Source organism: Neodiprion fabricii, chromosome 2, assembly GCF_021155785.1.
Source record: "Neodiprion fabricii isolate iyNeoFabr1 chromosome 2, iyNeoFabr1.1, whole genome shotgun sequence".
NCBI classification, from domain to species: domain Eukaryota; kingdom Metazoa; phylum Arthropoda; class Insecta; order Hymenoptera; family Diprionidae; genus Neodiprion; species Neodiprion fabricii.
Window position 1 is genome coordinate 35386684 of NC_060240.1, and position 15898 is coordinate 35402581.

General features: G+C 43.7%; 1 protein-coding gene and 1 long non-coding RNA gene across 3 annotated transcripts in view; one reads left to right on the forward strand and one right to left on the reverse strand.

Annotated features, from left to right (window-relative positions):
- Positions 1 to 6399: 6399 nt before the first annotated feature.
- LOC124174988 (glutamate receptor 1) overlaps positions 6400 to 15898 on the reverse strand; it is a 155672-nt gene continuing 146173 nt past the window's right edge. The window contains exons 15-20 of one of the 2 annotated variants that reach the window (XM_046554755.1): positions 13917 to 14115; positions 13535 to 13779; positions 12264 to 12510; positions 12099 to 12173; positions 11195 to 11249; positions 6400 to 10273 (exon numbers count right to left, since the gene is read on the reverse strand). In XM_046554755.1, the coding sequence (XP_046410711.1) occupies positions 11229 to 11249; positions 12099 to 12173; positions 12264 to 12510; positions 13535 to 13779; positions 13917 to 14115 (787 nt within the window). In that variant the 3' untranslated portion in view covers positions 6400 to 10273; positions 11195 to 11228. The remainder of the gene's footprint in view (positions 10274 to 11194; positions 11250 to 12098; positions 12174 to 12263; positions 12511 to 13534; positions 13780 to 13916; positions 14116 to 15898) is intronic. The other variant, XM_046554754.1, reaches the window with a different exon arrangement.
- LOC124174993 overlaps positions 11642 to 15898 on the forward strand; it is a 153190-nt gene continuing 148933 nt past the window's right edge. The window contains exon 1 of the long non-coding RNA XR_006869047.1: positions 11642 to 11849. This is a non-coding gene — a long non-coding RNA (uncharacterized LOC124174993). The remainder of the gene's footprint in view (positions 11850 to 15898) is intronic.

Sequence of the window (15898 nt, forward strand, 5' to 3'; positions counted from 1 at the left end):
CAGAATATTCACTCTCGATTACGGCCGCTGGGCGTAATTGTGAAATTCTAGGCCCTGTCGTTATCTAGGGTAGGAATCTGTCAGTTTTTGCAGCTCAGGTTGTGCAGCGAGTGTAACGACCCTGCTGCTGCCCTCTGTACAAGTTAATCTTCGTCGGCGCTGGTAAAGCAGAATCGAATACGAAGGGATTTTCTCGCTTCGAGTCTTAAGGCAGGGCAAAAGCCCGACCCTCGAATGACCGGCGATAATTCAAATTCTTAGGTATCCAAGGAATGGGCGAAATATCGCGTGTACGCTGCTTTGTTTCGCTCGCGTATTCATGCCGATAATGCAATAATATAACGTTACGCGCTCCGAGATATTACCCCTCGTTATACCCGCTTCGCGATGTCATTTTGCTTTCACGCTGGGCAGGGTCGATAAGGTTTTCATAGAAATGAAAATTAGCGGATTGTTGTAAAATGGGGCACGCGTCTGTCTTAATACCTACCCTGCCCCCCGTTTCCTCGCTCGGGTGATCATTTTTCGTTATTACGGTGTCAAGGCTCGAATATCGACCCTCGAGCTTGTGTAATCGATAACAAGTCACTTGCACGAAGCTGAATTGTACGATGCCGTTCGAACGCGATGTTCGAAAAATTATTTGTTGCATCTACGTCGCAGTAAATACTCCGTTGACTGACGGAAGAAATTATGCACGGCACCCACGAATTTTCAACATTTCATTCGACATTCTCTATGCCTCGTCTATAACTACACGTGTTTCGTCGTGCAAAGGTGATAGCTTTAGCCTTCACGAACTCTCGGTACTTCGGTAACGAGTATCGATCATCTGTGTACAAAACTCCGCCCTGGTGCATCGAAATTGATACCGTATTGGTGTATGAAATGACGCGTGCACACCATGTGCATCGGGAGGTTATTACATACGAATGCAGTATCGATCCGGTGTGCAGGATTAATTAACATCAAAATGGAAAGGATAAGCCATTCAATTTGAAAATGACAGGAAACGGAGGTAAAGTTCATTAATCACTGCCGCGCAGGGATGGCGAAATTGGAACGAATATTTGCACCCGGAATATATTTAGTACACGTATGTATCAACATTTATATGCATCGTTATCGTTATGTAATTTCGAGTTATCAATGAAGTGCGATATTATGCGCGGTACCGAAGCGATATGTCTTCGTGTGTAGAAATGTATGTATACAAATACAGGGAATCCGCAGCGACGATAAATCGAATATCCATTTACAAAATAAATTGTCATCCTAATTACCGTACGGAGTATACAAATATTGTACGTCGTATAATCTGTAACGGTTATTTGCAGCCTCGGATACGTGTAACCAACAACGCCTCCATCCTCCACCTTTGCCAAACCCTCTGCACATTAGAGCCATAAAATCGATATCGTAATTAATTTACGAAGACAAACGTTTACGGTTTAAATATTCTCCAGTTGGGAATTGTATCAGGCCCAATGAACTCGTGCCTCTCTCAACGCCCCCTGTATGCTGAAGATTTACCGTACAGACGATACCTATTTCTTGGGCGAGGCGGAGTAAGGAAATTAAATGAAATATTCAGATAGACCGAAAATTAAGCTCAATTTCACAGTGCTGACGCTTCCCAGGCGATGGCCGCCGTCCTGATCGTTAACGGCGAGAACTTCCCATTCGCCGGTGATACTGTAAGCCTGCATTCGCGTCGTGTCGGAAGTGCATTGTCATATTCATTCGATGTTATTAGAGAATATTCGTCATTTTACCGGCGAAAAAAGTACTCAATCAAATTATCTGATTTCGATTTTCCGTTACGTATTGTTTATCTTGCCCAACGTAATATTTTTTCTCGGAACTGTTCACCTATCTTCCTCAAGTCCCATCCTATTTTTCGTGCAGTATTTGATCACATCGATTGACAGCTCATTACAGGTGATCGGAAAATACTGATCACGTGGTATATTTGTAAGCGATTCCAACCCCCGCCCCCCGTAAATACGTACGCGTATCGTTGAATTTTTTTTTATTTTTTTTTATTTTACCCGTCGTATGGAAATCGCGGAATGAAAAATAGATTGATTTAGGTACAACGAATGATGTGAATGCCCTTCTGCCCTCTGCATCGGTCTCGCTGGGCATCGCTGCAGAGGTTTTCACGCGTTGGAATTTTCAACATTGACTAATTGATGCGGCGAACGGTCGATCACCCTGCGCGTACGCCACCACCGTGTACGTAATTTATCCTGGTACCACCGTTCAAAGAAAATTGATTTTATCAGTCCCCGATGGTTGACATTGTCGTTGAATAAACCCTGTTACACGTTCCATTGGCCGATAGCTGCGCAGACTTTCAACACAGGCGAAAATACGTTAGGGTAACTCGATTATACCTAATACGTACAAAATATCAGACTTCCAAGTCCATCGTGAAACGATCTCTGGAAAACAAGTTTCAAATTCTGCCTCAGTTTGGAGTTCACATCGTATTACAGACCCTGGGTTCTCCGTTACTCTACTGAAATTAACCGACGGCTTCAGCCGCGGATCGGTGCAGCTGATGGGCGGCATTCGTTTTCCGATATTCGCTATTTTTTAACTAACTTTGCCGCAGCTCTACAGCGCAGACTGCATCCGTAATTACAATTTAACGATACGTCATGGAAAGCTCGGCGGAAATTCATGTCATTTTACTTTTATTTCTCTCTTTCCTGCCGCTGGAGATTCTCGCAAGACATTTTTATGCATTTCTCTCATTCTTCGGTGAAACCCGCCATCCGTTAACGACTTTTCGAGACCTTCTACCTGTTTCGATCTATCAATGTGAAAATCTGCCTGGATTTCTAGCTGCTGCATAAATCATACTCACCGTCTATACGGGTCAGCATCGTGTTCTTTGATTTTTGAAACGCGGTAACTGAAAATCTTTGAATTTAATGTACCGAAAAAATACACCCTAGTATCCATTTCTTCAATTAAATACATCGTTCGAATATTTGAAATATCCACGAGGGTAATATAATATTTCTGTGGTGGGTAGATGTTATTGCTGCGAAATTGAAGAGTAGTGAGCGTATAGCTTGCAATATATACAGGCCGTGGTTATGGCATGGAAAGTTATCGGAATAAGTTTAGCGAGCAGGACTTTACGGATTCGCAGATTGGCGGGCCGCGAATCTTGCGTCGCGAAAATCGCGGAAATTGTTCCGCAAACTCAGCGACGCCAGACTCGCAGATTGGCGGGCCGCGAATCTTGCGTCGCGAAAATCGCGGAAATTGTTCCGCAAACTCAGCGACGCCAGACTCGCAGATTGGCGGGCCGCGAATCTTGCGTCGCGAAAATCGCGGAAATTGTTCCGCAAACTCAGCGACGCCAGACTCGCAGATTGGCGGGCCGCGAATCTTGCGTCGCGAAAATCGCGGAAATTGTTCCGCAAACTCAGCGACGCCAGATTGGCAGATTGGCGGGCCGCGAATCTTGCGTCGCGAAAATCGCGGAAATTGTTCCGCAAACTCAGCGACGCCAGATTGGCAGATTGGCGGGCCGCGAATCTTGCGTCGCGAAAATCGCGGAAATTGTTCCGCAAACTCAGCGACGCCAGATTGGCAGATTGGCGGGCCGCGAATCTTGCGTCGCGAAAATCGCGGAAATTGTTCCGCAAACTCAGCGACGCCAGACTCGCAGATTGGCGGGCCGCGAATCTTGCGTCGCGAAAATCGCGGAAATTGTTCCGCAAACTCAGCGACGCCAGATTGGCAGATTGGCGGGCCGCGAATCTTGCGTCGCGAAAATCGCGGAAATTGTTCCGCAAACTCAGCGACGCCAGATTGGCAGATTGGCGGGCCGCGAATCTTGCGTCGCGAAAATCGCGGAAATTGTTCCGCAAACTCAGCGACGCCAGATTGGCAGATTGGCGGGCCGCGAATCTTGCGTCGCGAAAATCGCGGAAATTGTTCCGCAAACTCAGCGACGCCAGACTCGCAGATGGGCGGGCCGCGAATCTTGCGTCGCGAAAATCGCGGAAATTGTTCCGCAAACTCAGCGACGCCAGATTGGCAGATTGGCCGGCCGCGAATCTTGCGTCACGCGACACGCTTGAAACGTCCCAGCCACACATATGTACAATTGTACACGTATACGTATACAGGACCTACTCAGCCGAAGCTAGCTTTTGGCGTCTATGCGGTGATTCCTCGGCTTGAAGTTTTCAAACTAATTAATGTTGATCGGTGATGTTTAAAAGTAGTTTAGCCGTTGTCTGCCGTCCGGCCAATCAATAGAAGCGATTCCCATCGTGTTCACGCTTCGAGATCATAGCCAAGATGCGGTTAATTCGATCGAATCGCGAGGGAGTGAATCTGGCGGTACGAAGAGAGAATGAATGAATGAATGAATATCTTTATTCAGCGTTCACCGCTATTTTCAAGTTACGCTCCGCACATACATTGATTTCTTACAACGATATTCATTTTTTTACAAACACGTACAACGGCATAGAGAGAGAGAGAGAGAGAGAGAGAGAGAGAGGGATGAAGTGTGAGTATCCGCGACTTTGATTAGCAAAAAGTGGACCGCTGGCTTACATAACTATTCCGTCTCTGCTTTGAATTGGAATACATGATAGAGAGGGAGCAGAAGCCTCATCCCATCCCCATTCAACCTAAATTTCCCCATTTTTATTCCCTGCCCAGAATCTTTGATCCATAAATCGGTTTTGTATGCAGCGAGCGTATAAGCGCCGAGGGAGGCGAAGGGTGTGCAACCTTAGCTTCGGTAGGTAAATGCCTCCCGCAGGAAAATATCTCCGCAGCAACTTCGTGAATCGATCGGCGAAATGTGTTCGACTGCGCTGCTGCAGCGTGCAGCGAGCTTCATCAGCTCCACACCCTCGGTATCACAATTTTCGTCTATAATTACTGACGGGACTCGAAAGCTTGCCGTGTATAATCAAAGGCTACACGTGCTCCGCGTATAACGCATGGGCCGGAACGGTTGACTCGTAAAATTTACGCCTCGACGTCTATCCCCCCCCCCCCCCGCCCTTTGGCATATCCAAATTTCAACTCATGTACACGTTTCGTTACGTCGCACCCTTCGTGCCTGTGGATGGCGAAACATTTCACTTTTTTTTCCCCCTCCTATTCTTCCGTTATCCTCTGGGAGGGCGGCAACATGTCAATCAGCCAGCCTGCGGGATGGTTTTGTACAAGTCCCAGCCAGCGGGGAGGATTCTGTTTACCGGTTAATTGATAAAACGGTGATAACGGCCCGGGTTTATCACCCTACGAACTGATGTTCCTCTTTTTTACGTATACATACCCAGTCGACTACCCTCGGACTTGTTCGTTCACGGGGGGTACGGATATCCGATAGAAACGTACTTTTTTTTTTAACAACAGAAATTTTAAAAAACCGCGTGTCTCACAATCAGTCATGTTTTTGCAACGACGCTGTTTTATCCCGGAAATTATCGATTGATCTTACTCGCAATCAAATGCAAATCGTACACATTAGACTCGCAGGTAAACTTTTCTTTCAAAGTATAACTTTCAATTAAAATCTAGACCTTCGAAGATAATCCTTGTTACAAAGGATAGTTGAAAGGACCACGAATCGACGAGTACTTCAATATCAAACTACGACTCACGCTGCTTCAGAAAAGGAACTCTGCAGGCGTAATGATTATTCCGCCTGTTGATAACTGTCCCCGATACCAGCGTGGTTGAATTTTTGTGTAAAAATGATGCACGGAGTTGAAATGATATCGATTATCGTGACTTTGCAGAGTCTCCGGAGTCCCCGGAGAGGTGAGTCATTTGGGGGTTCGTGTAAATACCGGGTCGTTTTTTATTACCGGTCTCTTCTTTTCCCCGGAAGTCTATCACCGTGATGAATACTCACGCAGACTAGTTAAGGGCTGTAAAGCGGCGCATAATTCTACTCCGTTCCGTATATATTTACCATTTTTATTTCCTACCACGTTAACTACCGGGTATACATCCCTTTACATCAGATTTCTTCCACAGCACGCGATTACGTATCATATTCGGATTCTTGAACACGCTCACGCAAAACCATTCCTGTCCGCCTGTTACGCATTGCTGTAAACTCATACTCGTACACAACGACGAAATTCGCTGCTTCTACTTTGTCCCTTTCTCCGTTTCCTTATCGCGCGATATCTCACAATCAGATAGCGTACCCATTTCGTTGGTCAGAATATGACGTTACCCTCAAACGAGTTTCTCGCTCCTTTCGCGTGTGCATATTCAAAGACCAGTTGTCAATGCTGTCAGTCGAACAACCTAAAGTTGACATTTCGACAGCCGCGGCTGCCGGGGAAGTGGGAACTGGCAGGTGAATCAATCGATACGCCTTGTGATACACTTAAATAAACGATCGTGTATTTATGCAAATTTTATTTGGCTTACATCGTTTTACATAATTATAGTTGTATGTATCTCATTGCGAAACGCGGGTGAGGAAAGAGTTTGTGTTGAGTGCAGGTGCCGGGTATCGTGGATTCGTACGATTTGCCGCACCTTGCAACATTGTGTAGGTACGTGTTTTGTTCATTTGCTCGTTATTCGTATACCGGGTGGCGGCGGCGACTGGAAGACGCTGGTTTAAAACTGCTTTCTTTTATGATTCTGCAATTTTCCTTTTTTTTTTTTCCTCTTTGATTTTTTTATAATAACATTTTTATTAATATTGTTCAATTTAAGTTATGTTGAGTTTTGATTCGGACTTGTAGGTTTTCCATATTTATTACTTTTATTTTATTTATTGTTCTATTTCAATACTATATTAAAAACCAGGAAACGTAAAGCTTGCCGCAGTGGCTGATTTATTGTAATCTACAATACATTGCAACGAAATCTTTTTAAATATCAAAGTAAGAAGAATCAATTCAAGCCTTTAAAAACGCTGCGAAATCAGTACTTGCTGCAATGTAAATTGTATCAAGGATTGTAGGGGAAAAAAATTATAATCGGTATATAATGGTAATAATTATACTCGCAAACTTAACAACGCCCGGTGAGAATATTAGATAGTGAAACATTATCGTTTAGTCATATTTTAATCATTTTTCTTTTTTTTTTTTTGGTTGCTGAAGTATTATAAGTACAATAGAATAATCACACTGGGTCAACATTGTAGCAACGTAGTCTTATCTCCGCGTTACTTAACTGCAACGCTTCGCACCATATTCATTATTTATTATTGATTTTATTTTAAACTTATTTATTGTGTTTAATAGTATAATATTTATATATATATATATATATATATATATATATATATATATTTTTTATTTTCAATAATTATGTAAGTAAAAACTGACGATATGATATTAATATGGATTGTGTACAGCGTGGCGCACGCAGCGGTGCTTAAAATATCTATACATATACACATGTATTATTATATGTATACCAGGGTGTTTGAGAAAAAGTAATTTGCGATTTTCCACCATGGCGCCCCTAAAAAGTTCATTCGGATTACAAGAAAAATTTTGTGAAGAGATGAGCGTTCCACGTTATATGGAAGGTCGCGCTCAGTTGATTTTTCACTTTCATACATTTTTTAAACTTACGAAGTATTGTAAATAAATTTCTTTTTATCGCTTACATCAATCGCAATATCAATTTACGTCAAAAAGGATACCGACACTTATAATATCAAGTCTTCAGTCGACGTTCAAGAAGTGTATCTGACGATTTTTTCATTATTAATTCAGTCTCATAAAATCGTTATAATTCAATATGAACTTTTATTTCAGGAGACTAAGATTCACGGATGATACATTGTCGTTTTATGGATCGTGGGATAAATCAAATGAGCGCGATCTTCCAATAACGTAGAACGCTCATCTTTTCACAGAATCTTTCTTTTGATGTAAAAAAAAAACTTGTTACGGAGTGCCACGGCTGAAAATCGTAAGTTATTTTTTTCTCGAACACCCTAACGTATACACAAAAAAGGATGAGTGAATTCAAATCGGAACGAACGAATGTGGAATGATGCATCGAGAAATCAAACGAACAAACTTGGCCATATTTTATGCCAAAGTGTTTAATTTTTATCCGCACCAATCCGCGTGTGCCACTAATTGCTGTACACGTTACGCTTGCATCGGATTCTTAAATACGGCCTAGTTTGATATTACGTGAAAATGAACACGTGTACTATAATACAGAGCGTTTCGACATCGTTTATTACTTCCTTTTTTGCATGGCGATTCCTAGTCAATTGAGTCGTCGAACTTCCTCGTAATATCAGGCAAAGCCTCTCGTATCGCCCTTTGGCACGTATTTTTTTTTTTTTCGGGCCACTATATTAATTACAGACAAGGCTCGCACTGGGCTGACCATATAAGAAAAGGGTTTCCAGCATTGAGAAAACGAGGTATTTATTTACCGATACGACGGTCGATGATCTCGATTGTAAATCGTTGTGCTCCGCACCAATTTCAGACGCGTAAAGCCTTCGGACGAGGCTGTAATAAGATTGTATCGGTGAAGAAATGGGTAATCTTACAAATACCGTTCGGATTATGGGCCGCGAGACCTAACTGAAATTGGTTTGGTCATTAGTCAGCAAAAACCGCTGGAGGGACTCGATGGGCGAGGGATTATTTCTTCAGGGTTTTCAATTCCGGAAACCGCAGTAACGGAGGGTCAGCCTTCAGTGATCGGCGCAAATCGTTATTATACTTATAAGGAATATATTTATACGGTAAACTCACACAATTAACTCATAGGTTTGTCAACATTTCCATCACGCTCTCTCTCTCTCTCTCTCTCTCTTTTCTCTTTTACTCAGAAACACGATACATAATCATATACGAATATAATTATTCCGACAATGTTTTACTTTACTTTATTTATTTATTATTCTATTTTTATCCTTTTATTCCGTGTACTTTTTCTCCAAATTTTTTATTTGCAATAAATAATTGCGGCCGCGTGATTCATGCGCTCGTCTCGTGCACCCTTACGATTATAGTTACAATTAAAAATTCACATACTCATTCGGCCATCTGCGGGCTTTCAGTCACTCGTACAGGATTAACATGTATATAGTATATATGCATATATAATATATAATTTCACACTTGCACGATAAACTTTCACCGGCTCACACAATACAGTGTATGTTTATTTGTATGTATAATATTGTAGTAGTTGGTTGTTTTGGTATTTTTTTTTTTTTTCTTTGTCTCTTCTCCTTTTTTCTTATTCCGCATTCAAGTCGACAAATGTACAGAACAATATTCGACTCGGCGTAAGTGGCACCCGATTGTTCGATCGTTTTTTCGTCACCACCAGTAGAGAGTTTTACTTTTCTCCTCATTATTATTTAATAATTTATATATATATATATATATATATATATAATATTTATTAAATATATATCTTCGCATAACTGCAGAGCGTCGTACTTCGTCGTCAGCGAGATGGCAGTCAATATATATTATCGAATTATAGATTTGTGTTGTTTGTTGCACATGCACCCACCCCAGGACCATCATCAATATACGATAAGCGTGTCGTCCGGTTAATCATCATCGTCATCGTCACTTTCCTCAATCGTCGCGTTACTGGTTATGATTTAAATTTTTCATTTTCTTAGAGTTATATACATATTTATTATTATTATCATTATTATTAAGTACGTAGAAACGTTTACGCATTTCATTGAACGACCGTACGGGAATGGTTATTCTCAGTGCGTTAAAAGTCGAGTTTAAATTTCTAACAACCAACGCGTCAAACGATCGATTTTCATCGCAAGCCAATGGAACAACGTTCCACCTTCCCGCACTGAGAATAAAAAAATAGTCCTCTGATTTACCGAATGCGTTGAATGATACACGTGACGCGCACGTGATTCGGGCCAAGTTTCCACCGCTGGAACCGGCTTCTGCCTCTCAAGTTACGTATTCCGGCTTTCTGTTCGAACCGGAAGTGCCGCCGGTCCGGGGGCCTTGGGGCGCAGGCATCCAGGGCACGGCCATTTCCAGGGCAGCCATACTCGCCCTGCGTCTTGGCTTCGGGCTCTTCGGCGGTGGTTCAGCAAACGTTACGCTTCTGCTCGGCTTTGCTGGGGGCGGCGGAGGCGGCGGCGGTGGTGGCGGCGGGGGCGGGGGTGGGGCTGGGGGTGTAAATCGCGTTGCGTCGGACGAATCTAAACCTGCGTGTGAGTATTGCTGTGCACCTGGTCGCTCTCGGCATTGCCAATCGCATTCGCTGGCGCGTAGTACTGGAAAAATAATTGCCATTTTTAACATTTTCTTTAGCTACTTCTGTCTTTAAGGCTTAATTATTTGTTTATTTATTTATTTATTTATTTTTTTTTTCTATTTTTTCAACGAACGTTAGTTGGAAATTCTCGAGGATGGAATATGCGGTCCGATACGTCGGTTTGCGTCAATAGGATACCAAAAAAAAATTACATCATTCTCGGATATCTGACTATTGAATGAATAATGCCAAGGAACATGTGGTATTATCTATAAGCAAATTGATAATTATTTACAGCACTGATGCTGGGTTTGACGTTCGGTTTTCATAGTTTTTCTTCTTGACGTGACTGCGAATAATTCTAAAAGGTATATTTACAATTATACAGAAAAAAGAAAACAAGCGCAACAACGTATTGGTATATGTAATATGTATATATTATATTATAGGCATATGTTTAATGCAAGTACATCGTACTTTGAATTTGTACCAAGGCTCATGCAATGTAAACATCGATTGACGCGTCAACTTGCGTGATTGCGGTTATACTGAAGTTTCAATCAACGAACATGTATACGTTGCGCGTGAAACGGTAAATTTCTAAAGCCACATGCCTCTCGTTTTCAACTATATGAACGCAGGCAAGCAGGCAATCGGATGCTTCGTGAAAAATGATGAGCCTAAAAATTGTAACGTAAATTTGTGGGACGAAGATAAGGATTCGGGTCTGAAGCGGGAGTAAATATAGTAGTGAAAAGGAGACGAAAGTCGTGTTGAAATAAAGTAAAGAGAATCTAACGACCTGGAATATTAGAGAAATCAAGTGGAGGGTCTGAGCTGAGAGATAAAACGAGTCGCTGTTGCGAAATGACGAAAGTAAAATGTTCTTTTAATACGAAAGCAGAATGAATGAGGGATAATTAAGGGTGAGAGTACTCACATATGGTCCCGGGATAGGCGCATGCATCCTCCGTCTAACTCTGCAGTCCGTACCACTAGAGACAAAAACAAAATAGAAACGAAATGCGAAATGCTACACGTCTCCCGTATAAAAACGATAACGAACATATCACTGAAACGCAACACCCAGCCAGCCGTTCGCACAGCCATTTATTATTTATCTGTTTGTAGAGTAGATGTATAATATACCTAGATATGCAATATATGTATTTTTTACAATCGAATGAAACAAACAGTTCGAACAAACCTTAACTGAAATTATATCGGGACGTTAAACGTACTGCTGCTATAAATTGCATGCCAAGCGTGTTCTATGAAGTTGAGTCGGACGGCCAATCGGTCGGCTGTTGAAAATTAAACGGTAGAAAGCTTTCTTCCGCACAGTTAAAGGCAATCTATTATTTTTTATTTTTTCACCAACAGGTATCAGTCGTCGGACCATTTCCCAACGAAGAACTAGCATCTGCAGTATTTGACCGTGGCCCGAGATCGCGTCGCTTGCGCAAGCATTCTGCAGCGAGGCGAACCCTCACCGACTCAACCTCCTACCGACAGCTGTCCGTGGTATCAGTAGTTTGGTGTGTGCGGAGTTTACTTCAGACAAGCGATCTTCGCAGATCGCCGAGAGCTTGCAAGTAAGTATTATTGCCCAGTTGAAGTTTGCCAAACTAATATACCTACTCTCGACACGTCGATTCGACACTGAACTAAAAAGCTACTCCTCAAATCCCAAATATGTTTGCGTGTCCGTGTGTCCGTGAGTACTGTATACAACGATTATACATTTGCGTGACAGAGTAAGATAGAGATATATAGATATACATTATACAAATGTTTGTGGACAGTTGTGTAAGCGTTACGTATCGACGACTCTTTATACATACCCGTCCGTTGTCGAAGTCACGACCGCCGCCGATCGTCAGTCTAGCTTTTGCTTTCATCGCGTCCGACAAGGGAATCTGCAAGGAAAGATCGACGGTGAGAAGGTTAATCGGCTGGGCGGTAACGTCGCCCGCAATCTCTGCGATCTTTTTAACGAATGACCGCACCTTTGCTCTGGTCGCCTCGGTGTGCGATTTGTAGCAAAATTCTAGAAGAGCGACGGCGAGGGCGACCAGGAGGCCTCCTATCAGGATGTAGAATATCCCGGCGACGTTGCTCAGCGACAACTCGTTCCTCGAGGCGTCCTGCTTGTCCCCGTGTCTGCACTCCGTCCGGTCGTACCACCATCGGTTGGTCAGCTTGGTCAGCTCGCCGTTTTCCTTCAGCGACAGGACCGCGAGATTGATGCTGTCCCTGCGGGAAGGAGACACGGAGTTTAAAATCGGAACGTCGCGTGTGTGCTCGGCGAAATTGTGAGAGGAGGAGAAACAAGCACGGAACGATCGAGATTTGACGGTGTAATTTGCCGCGGTTCATTCGCTGGCTTATCTACCGTGAACCGGGACTAAACGACGCGGTGTCCAAGAAATTACTTAGTCCTTGAGGAGAGAGAGAGAGGAAAAAAAGAGGGAAGCTCATCAGCGGGCGACAAGAAGAACGAGAAGCAAGACGACGCCTGAGGAAAACCACCGCCGGCAGGGAAGCGAGGTGCGATGGGTTGGAAGAACGACGTCTCGAACCTCGGTTCCAAACTACCGACAAACGCGGATCCCTCTCTCCGTTCCTCTCTTTTTCCTTGCGGTTTGACTGGCACTTCCATTTCTCCTCTCCCTCTTTGCTCGAGTGCCAAAGTGCGAGAAAATTTCACACCGGATTAACGGCAGATAAACAAAATGCATTAACGTCGAGTGGCGGGCGTTTCAACCGAAACTGACAATGAGCTGAAGAGTTCATCGCGCGAATAGAGGTTTTTGGTCGAGGAGAAAACATCGCGCAAGTGTGCAGCGTGAAGCGGTGACCGATCCTTGGACGGGGAAGTACTCGGGGGTAATAGCTTGGAAAGAGTGGCGCGATAAATTTCTATGCTAATTGCCGGCGATGCGCGTTGTCGAGGAAGCAAAAAGCCACCTTTTAATTACTCAACCGAAGTCGACCGCGGTCTGACGTAGGTGTGCTACAGTGTAATTTCGACGCGGATACGTAATATGAAGTTTAAAAGTCGCTGGGAGGCAAGAAACGCAAGTGATGTTACGGTGCGCGCACATTTCCCAAATCCTGATGGATTTCCTGAACAGAGTGGGGAAAACTTTGGTAGTAAATCACGGAACTCGTTATACCATTATCGAGAGACCGCGAGCATGGCGAGGAAGAAATTCACCGAAGATGAAGTCGTGCCTTTCCTCCGGGGATGAAATAGTGGCCAAAACTCAATACTTACTTCAAAGGAGAACCGAGGGGCGTTGCAACCCCGAAACCCTTCGCGTCGAGGTTTCTCCCCACCTTCATTGTGTCGCAGGGCTCTCGCTCGTTGATGTACTCGTTCTTCGGACTCTCGATCAGCAGCGCGTATTTTCCCTTGCTCGTTCTCACCCTCCTGATGCCCTCGTCGTACGTTTTGACGAAGACGTGTTTCCGCGAGTTCATGAACTCCCACATTTTGCTGTAGAGGGTGATCTGCGACCTCTGCGGGCGTACAACGGGGTGAATTTCGCTTTAGCAGTGCCGAGCCGCGTGGCCCTTCGGGGACTTGGCAATCGATTTTGCGAGGCTGCTGCGCGAACAAGAAAAGGCACAAACACACAGCCGGTTAATTTCCTTACCCTGAAAAAGTCCCAGGTTGATCCGTGGGAGAGTGTGCCGTATTGGACTTCGGTTTGGGAAGCGAGGTCCTCCGGGGAGTTTATCGGCGCCACCATCCTCTCGACGGTCAGAAACGCCGCCAAGTTTGCAGTGTACGATGATATCAGTATCAAGGTGAAAAACCACCAAACGCTTCCAACGATCCGTCCCGAAATTGACCTGGAACAAAACCAGTGTTCGATGTGCCTGAGATGCAGAGAAAGATTGTGTAATTTGTGACTACGGTAATTGTCCACTTTAGGTTCGCATCGATTCGTTTCATGTTTCTTTTTTGAAGTATCCGTCTCCGGCATCGGAGTGACGGGTGTGCCAATATCTGCATCTATATTCCTAGCCTGTAGGTTAAGCAGCAGAAAGAAGGGTTGGAAATTCTTTGACTATCATAATTGAATACAACAATTTGTATCTTTGTTATACCAGCCGAGAAATGGTTATAGTCTCGTTTACTTCGCATTCGGATTCAAGACTCAAGCCTCATATCGTGACCTACTCGTGGTTTTAGTACTTGAATTAACATGCAGTTCAGTGCAGCAACGATGCATCGTGTCTAGGGACAGGATTCGAGGGCCAGTTTCAAACGATCGTTAAACTTGCTGAGAAATCGAATCCTAAATACATGATACGATTGTCCATAGATACAATTTATGCTTGTTTTCAAAGTATGGAACGATTAATGAAAGCGGTAGAAGTAATAGGATTATTTTTGCCGGTGATTACCGTGTTTTTGGTTCTTAATCAGAGAGGTTTATAGAAGAATTTGTCATGAGACCTACCATAAAACGAAGAGTCAGGCATATAAATTGGCATTCCACGAAGTGAGGCCAAGCGAACGACCGTGAATAAATTGTCGATTTCTCGTAAAAAGCGACATCGGCTGTTTCAGACCTATATTTTATTGCGCGTTACGGGAATCCGGCCACACTTACGCACGCGAAGGTGTAGTTGAAGAAATGCAAATACCTAAATCGAATGTGTAAGAAATATCGAGAAGAAGAAAATGACCTGCTCGTTACTGTATGTATTGCGGACATTTCGCATTACATTTCGTTTCAACAAAGAAGGCTACGAAAAATCTGCAATTCATATCGAAACCACGAACGTTTTTACTCATTAATCAAGAAACTGCCGCGGCGGGAAATGCAAACGGCCAAAATGTAAATTAGCCGGCAAAAATTCGACCTTGGAAAGGTTTCGCGCTGATTTAAACCGCCGTATTCCACTCCCCGATTCAGTCTCGCTCTGGAAACACGTTGGGTGTACAAATTATTTTCGCTGATATAGGGAATCGTTGGCCTAAGTTTGCGAGTGAGTCGCAATAACGTCAGGCGCAAATAAACCTTGAATCACCTTGTAGCAGCCGTACGGGTGCGGCACTGCAGAATTTTAACGGTGGTCAGGCAGCCACGCCAACCCTTAATTTACATAAGTTCTCCTGGTAATCATGAACTGCTAATGTAATAACCAGTCTAATTAGATTACTTGAGATTATAGTTTGGTCCTAAGCGCGGGTCGATTTTCCCAGGATTCGCAACGTACCGGCGATGAGGGGAGCATCGGACCCGGAGGGGGGGGGGGGGGGGGGGGAATCTTTGCAGCGGCTATTCGTCTCCTCTCTGGCGAACGGTTTCAAAGGGCTGACTTATTAATTGAGTTTTCCGAGGCGAGTGGTTGTCCGTTGAGCTTTAATATTGCCATGTTGAAACATGCGTAAATTATTAGGTCTCTCTTTTAGCAGTTGGCAAAGAATTGAAAATTGAAATATTTGCTGTTCCTTGTCAAGTTTTAGTTGCATTATTGATGATGACTGGATCGACAAGAAATGCTTTTTGCGGAAAGCTATAAGCCGCGTATAAATTCTCAAAGTACCGCTGAAGGCTCTTTCTGGTTTTAGTTTTCCTCATTGACCCGTTGCTTGCCTACCAGCCAATTAATACTATTAGAG